Source organism: Austrofundulus limnaeus, unplaced genomic scaffold, assembly GCF_001266775.1.
Source record: "Austrofundulus limnaeus strain Quisiro unplaced genomic scaffold, Austrofundulus_limnaeus-1.0 Scaffold666, whole genome shotgun sequence".
NCBI lineage: Eukaryota > Metazoa > Chordata > Actinopteri > Cyprinodontiformes > Rivulidae > Austrofundulus > Austrofundulus limnaeus.
The window spans coordinates 215,778-223,313 of record NW_013953068.1 but is presented as its reverse complement, the minus strand read 5'-3'; the positions used below and the strand labels follow the sequence as shown (position 1 = coordinate 223,313).

Genomic DNA, 7,536 nt, shown 5'->3' with positions numbered 1-7,536 from the left:
ATATATACACACATACATACATACATATAAAATGATACAGTGTCAGTCCCCTTAAGGGAAAGCAGGATTTTGTTAAACCTCCATTTAGAGCTAGTCTGAAGGGGCCATGTGTTACAGTTCAGTTTTATGGAACTGTTCAGATATAAATATTAAAACCTCCAAAACAATCTATATGTTCAAAAAGGAAATTAAGTCAAAGTTATTGGAAAAATATAAAACCATGTTATGTCTGCTGGGAATAAGATATAAAAGACACCAGATGTGTATTTGTTTGTTTGTTGTTTGTAAATCTGTAGATTGTTCAAGAAAAAGTTTGTTGTAAGTTTGAAGTTATTTCTTTTTTAAAATAAGGGGCAGATATTCAATGTTTTACTCTGCACCCTTTTCATTCAGAACTTTTTAAAATTTTGTTATTGTGTATACATTTTGTGTGTTTGAGTAAAATTAATTTATTAAAAAAATTCAAAGTATTTTACTGGTATAATAAACACGAGTATGAATACTTTGTCAAGGAACTGTAAGTACTAAATTCAAAGGCAAGCGTGTTTAATTCCTATAGGACAAATGAAGGAGCACATCATGGATGTAGCCAGCAGCACAGTTCAATGTCAGTATCAGGGAAAATCACACACCTGGTGCATCGGACGCATGTAGATGATACGGTTTCTCTCAGGAGGCATCCTAAGTATCTGATCCAGAACTTGTTCCATGTCAAGCTTCTTACACTGAGCAAAGTCAAACCTGTTAATGATGGGTGCTCTTTCTATTCGCAGCTGCTTTAACACTCGACATCTAGTGGCTGCAGAGAGGGAGAGCAAAAGTACAGTTTAGATTTTCACCATCTTAACAGTAGCTGTTCAGCTTTTGGTTCTAAAACTTGTCATTAGTTTAAGTCTACATTCAGACTGCAGGTCTTAATGTTCAATTACGATTTTTTATTTTATTTTATATTTTTAAAGTTTTAAAATTTTGTGTGTGTGTGGATGTTCATACTATATTTTAAATGTGACCTCCATCAGACTCCAGTGTGAACTCAACACTGATGTAATCTGCTTACACAGAAGACAACATGACATCACACCCAGCTTGCTGTTTACAGGAGTCGTCTATGGATGCTATATCGGCTCACTTCCACCACACGATGAAATGTGAAAAGCATTCAGATCAGTTATGTATCTGATTTAGTAACACATACTGAAAAGGCCTGTCAGGAAAAACCTGATAAGGGCACATAAAGGCAAAAAAATCTGGGACACATTTACCTGCAGTGTGAACATAGCCAAATTTATACTTTTATTTTCAGTGGCAGTACAGACCTTCTTCCCTGCCTGCCACACCTCTGAAAATGACAGACTGGACATTCAAGGAAAAACTTAACTTTAAGACACTTGTAATTTGGAGAACTATCGTTTAAACATACTTTCAAAGACATTTCTGTTTCTTTTGAAAAATCTATGAAGGGTAGATCTAGATAGTTATTCATTTTATCTTATTTGGAAATTGTACGTGTAAGAAAAAAATCAAAACTGATGTGACACTGAAACAAAATTTCCCATTTTTAATTGTATTTCTGGATCTTTAGTATTTTATTAGCAAAATGAAAAAAAGAAAAAAAAAGCTGCAACATAAAATTAGCATCAGAGTGGTATTTACCATGAATGAACATCATTTTGGGACAATCTTTGAGGACCAGATCAGTAATTCCACAGTTGGTCAGAGTGATGCCCACCAGATTCTTACTCTTCAAGGTTAAAATCTGTTCAGGTAAAAACATTGATTCGATCAAAAGTATGTAATTACACTGTATGCACCTTCCAAAGCCGATATTTCAGTTAAAATACACAAGCAAAAATATTGATCCAAGTTTAGTACTACCCCCATATTTGTGGATGATTTTATGAATTTAATTTTTCGTATTATATTTGAATAAATACAGTCCTTAAATCCAGAGATAGATAGATAGATAGATAGATAGATAGATAGATAGATAGATAGATAGATAGATAGATAGATAGATAGATAGATAGATAGATNTAGATAGATAGATAGATAGATAGATAGATAGATAGATAGATAGATAGATAGATAGATAGACAGATAGACAGATAGACAGATAGATAGATAGACAGACAGATAGAACTTTATTTCATTCAATAAACAAAAAAATAATAAAACAAACAAATAATAAAAGAACAAACAAATAATACAACATTGTTGTATGGGCAGCGCTAATTCAAATTCAATTCAGTTAGTTGCAAAAATTCTAAAGCACAAGTTAAAATATTTAGTTCCGCAAGTTCTAAAGTGCATGTGCCCAAAAAAAAACTTAGCGGAAGTTAAAACTAATGCGCTGCTCAGTCTCCGAGTTCACCAGAATAAATGTTTCCAGTGATAACATGAGCCATTCTTGTGTAGCACTGCCAACTGTTGGCATGATAAATTGCTTTCAACCAATGGCACATTTTGTCGCGGTTTGGGGAGGTGATTTGTTGAAACAGACTTTTGACTCGTGGTTTTAAAATAAAACGTTGTTGTGGATTGCAAGTTCTGCTGTTTCATGGTCATTCTGTTATGTTTATGGTAGGGCGTCGGTAGGAAAGGATGCAATATATTAGTAATTTTAAAGTGTTTATTGGAGAACTGAAGCGATGCATTCTGGGTAAAGGACGAAGTAAAGGAAACCGTCTTCACTTCAAAATAAGAGCATGAATTTAAACTGTAAATATCGGTTATCGGCCGTAACAGCAATAATTATATCGAATATTGATATCGGCTTAAACTGGTGGGCAGTTTGTAAAAGCCAGTTTTGCTGCCATTTTCAAGGAGAAAGTTTGCCTTTCCTGTGTCCAAGAACTGATCCACTGGCAGCCTCTTTTTTTTTTCTTTTTCAACTTGCTAATGTCAAAACAAAACCATCGAAGAACTGCACAGCTGAGCGTGATTCATGTGTAGCTGGAACCTGGAGACACTTCAGCCGAACCTCAGATCAGAACCACAGCAGGCGCGCCACGCTGGAGAAGGGCTGAGGAGTTTTGCTCAGTGATGTAGCTCCAGTTGCTTCCTACCATGCAAAGAACTGTGGGAGATGTCTCTTAATTTCAGAACCATCACCCAAGAGGACATTTAGTTACAGTATAAAGCTTTGTGTGATTTTTAAAACATCTGAGGGGGCGCTGTTTCCAGAAAATGTTTCCACACGGTATTAGTTTGTGATGGCATGCCCTCTCTACTTCAAGAAAATGTGCTGTCATTTCATTGTGATTTGTACAATGACAATAAAGGTTTTATCTTTTTTAAATCTTATCTTAAATTTAAAAAACTTTAGACATTTAGGGACTTTTCTTAACTGTAACTGCAGATGACTTTCTACCCCTGCTCAATAGTCAATTAAAAATTTAGATTAGCGCTTCTCAATTTTAAAGTTAGAAAACACAAATCTGCACACAGCTAGAGAAAATTAATAAAACCCTTAAAGTGCAAACGAGAAATTTAGGTCTGCAATTAGCACTCTAGCTCTTTAAATGGACTGTACTGATATAGGACCTTTCTATCCAACCAGGACTCTCAAAGCTCTTCACTCTACAATCTGTGTCCTCATTTATCCATTCACACAGCACTCTGTTAGGTCTCTACAAAGCTAATCAGTGCCAATCACATTCATACACTGATGGGACACATCAGAGGCATTAGGGGTGATGTGTCTTGCCCAAGGACACAACTGAGACAGCTGGACGGGGAATCGAACCAGCGACCCTCCGGTTCCAGGATGACTCCCCTAACCCCTCTGTTGTAGCAGCGTCGGCTGCGGGACCTGACAGCGCTGGGAAGCAGGACGATAGGAGAGTGGAATGAGTCCAGAACTTATTTCTAGCAGCAGAACAGGTTGGAAGGTGGTTATTTGATATTTGTTGTTTTTTTAAATCATCCTATAGGCTCTGACATGTTAGATAAATTTGAAAATGAGATTTTGAAAAAATCTTTAAGACTTGAAAAAATCCGTACGATTGTTCTATACGTCCGTATACCTGCAAAACGACGTAAAATCCTTATAACTTACGGACAATCCGTACAACCTGACATGTATGAGAGACTAATCATAGTACAATTAATCTATCATTATATATCTACCTTCTTTGTCTTTATATGCATATACACATATACATGCTCATAATTCAGAGCGCCAGATAAAATCATCACCTAGTTTGCCTCCCCAAATTGTGGGAAGAGTAAAAGATCTGCTTGAATCCCAGCCTGTTCAGTTTTGCCTGTTCATTATCAGCTAGATGTGTTTCCTGCATTAAAGCATTTGGGCTTAGTCTCTATTAAATTTAGATAGGGCTTTCCACATTTTTCACGGGATTATGTAAGCTAGTAAGACCTGACCCCTCCGTCCGAACCTGAGCAATGTTTTGCTATTAGACTTCTGTGCTCGTCATGGATTGTCCATAACAAACACCATGTTCAAGCATAAGTGTGTCCACATGTGCTCTTGGCACCAGGACACCATAGGCCGCAGCTTGATGATCGACTTTATTGTTGTTTCATCTGATCTGTGGCCGCATGTCTTGGACACTTGGGTGAAGACAGGGGCGGAGCTGTCAACTGAGCACTACCTGGTGGTGAGTTGGCTCCGTTGGTGGGGGAGGATGCCGGTCAGACCTGGCAGACCCAAACGTATAGTGAGGGTCTGCTGGGAACGTCTGACAGGGTCTCCTGTTAGACGGAGCTTCAACTCACAGAACTTTGAACAGGTTCCGAGGGAGGTGGGGGACATTGAGACCGAGTGGGCCATGTTCCGTACCTCCATTGTCGAGGCGGCTTACCTGAGCTGTGGCTGTGGGGTTGTCGGTGCCTGTCATGGCAGCAACCCTTAAACCCCCTGGTGGACATCAGTGGTGAGGGATGCTGTCAGGCTGAAGGAGTCCTACCGGGTCTTTTTGGCCTGTGGGACTCCGGAAGTTGCTGATGGGTACTGGCAGACCAAGCGGATTGCGGCTCGGGTGGTCACTGAGGCAAAAACTTGGGCGTGGGAGGAGTTTGGAAAGGCCATGGAAAAAGACTTCTGTACGGCTTCAAGGCAATTCTGGTCCACCATCCAGCGTCTCAGGGCGGAAAGGTGGTCTGCTACCAACTTGGTTATGGTGAGGATGGTGCGCTGCTGACCTCAACTCGGGACGTTGTGGGTTGGTGGGCAGAATGCTTCAAAGACCTCCTCAATCCTACTGACACGTCTTCCTATGAGGAAGCAGAGTCTGGGTACCCGGGGGTGGATAAGATACACCCGGAGCGGGAGATCGATAGGTGGATTGGTGGGGCGTCTGCAGTGATGCGGGCACTCTACCGATCTGTGGTGAAGCCAGAGCTGAGCCAGAAGACAAAGCTCTCAATTTACCAGTCAGTCTACGTTCCTACCCCTATGGGTAGTGACCGAAAGAACGCAGATACAAGTGGCCAAAATGAGTTTCCTCCGCAGAGTCTGGGCTGAAGTGTTTCTCAGCTGGCCTGGGAACACTTTGGGATCGCCAAGTGGTTTTGTTGGTCAAAAAGATCAACCCATATGTACTATAATAAGTTTTTAATTATCGAGAAAAGGGTAAAACATCCAAGGGGTGAAACATTTTATAGCCACAGTAAAATAATGAGATAGACAACATGAAAATGTTTTTGTAACATTCAGAGATGTAATCAAAACTACAGGGGGCTTTCTATGTCTATACCTGAACATGGTCATCCTCAGTGACAGGGTCTGAGGTGCTGGTGGATTTGTCAGCCATTCGTTTCCTCCTTACTGCTACTCGAGGCCTCACTCTAGAAAGATCTACAGAAAAAGACAACGTTTCATGTAGTTTTTGTAAGATTTATCATAAATGGCAGAAAGTGAGACACTTATTTCTTAACTTCAAATGTAAAGCTTCATCTACTTTGAATGCTAAGTCAATATTTACACTATTTACCTGTTAACAGTTTTTTCTGTACATGTTTGCAAACAAACTACAACCACATACTTTGTGTTACTTAATCATTTTTGTATCAAATAAAAACAAAATTGTTAGTGTGTCATGATTTTTGAAACTTGTTTTCTATTTTCTAAATTAACTTTAAAGTATAATATTATGTTTTTCAGTTCAATTTTAAACCTTAATAAAGTAACTATGTCACATTCAGTTGTTATGAAAATGCTGTTTATATGTATGAATCAAAGATAAATTTGACTTTGCATCACAGCCATTTCTAAACGCCTTGAAACTTGCCTCAGTCTCTTTAAAAACCTCCGATTCTGTCACACCCATTTCTGAATGTCATCACAACAGCTTCATGCCGTTTACAACCTGTAGCATTGTAGCCTATTTTGTTGTAATAATACTAAAAAAGCAGCAACATTGTTCAATTTATGTTTTGGACAATGGCAACTCAGGATACAACTGAACCTTACTGTCCTTACTGACCTGGGAAGTACGTTTTTTGAAGAACCAGATGCGATCAGTGTTGCCATCTTAGTGAATTTGTCACTAGATCTATCAACTTTTTAGACCCCTCTAGCGACTTTTTTTTTTTTTCCAAAAAGTGACTAGTGACAAATCTAGCGACTTTTCCTGGTGTTTTTAGAGACTTTTAGGAGCTTTGGCGACACCATTTTCCAAGTACTTTTTTTCCTTTCCTCCTTTCCTCTACAAGCAGCGAACGGTGCGGTGAGCCCCCCCACCCGTCCTGCAGCCTCCTGCAGCACCCCCAACTCCAACCCCCGGCTGAAGTCAGCTGAGAGGAGACCGCTGCAAATGAATCATGCATGTGCAAAGCTGCTACTGCTTCTGTCTGGTTTACAAAGCGGGATGTAATATTTACTGTAATGTTTTTTTCTCTGGTATTGTCTCTCTAAACTAAATCTCTGGACCCAGCTGTGTTTGACTCACAGATCAGTCACTTCTTCACCTCTTCCTCCCTGTGTCTCATGACATTTAACAGTCTGCAGGTTAAATTTAAGATTCTCACTAATTTATGTAATGTGGATCTAAGCATTGAAGTCATAAAATTATTTTATTTCTTTAAGTTTAATTGCAGTTCTAAACATATTTAGTGTTTTTCTTCACTTTTTTTCTCTTTAACATCTCTTCTATAGCTCAGATCACAATTATTGGCAAACATCTAATTATGCATATTAGGTGATGATGTCATCTAGAGACTTTTAGGACAGCCAATAGGGACTTTTGTTGCTCAGGAGTTGGCAACACTAAATGCGACGTTTTTTTGGTAAGATATCTCCCAGTCATCCTCACATTTTAGCCTAGCTACACTATGCTAAACCTCCACAACGTAAACACTCGCTCCGCCTGTGTAGACACTTAAAAGTATGGCATATTGTAATTTTGAGAATCAGTTGAATTGGCACGCTTCAAAAAGTAATCAAAAATGTCCTGGTAACTAGTAATTAGGGCTGGGCGATATGGCAAAAAAATTATCATTATTAATTTTTTCATATCGTCCGAACTCGATTAATATCACGAGATGACGGCAGGCGCTGACCGAACACCCCCCCCC

At 39.1% G+C, this 7,536-nt stretch overlaps 1 protein-coding gene across 1 annotated transcript in view; it reads right to left on the bottom strand.

The window, feature by feature from the left end:
* The window catches only part of fbxo38 (F-box protein 38), a 79,185-nt gene that overhangs the window by 24,331 nt on the left and 47,318 nt on the right, over positions 1-7,536 (bottom strand). The window contains exons 15-17 of the mRNA XM_014027631.1: positions 5,718-5,818; positions 1,654-1,756; positions 633-799 (exon numbers count right to left, since the gene is read on the bottom strand). Coding sequence (XP_013883085.1) covers positions 633-799; positions 1,654-1,756; positions 5,718-5,818 — 371 coding nt within the window. The remainder of the gene's footprint in view (positions 1-632; positions 800-1,653; positions 1,757-5,717; positions 5,819-7,536) is intronic.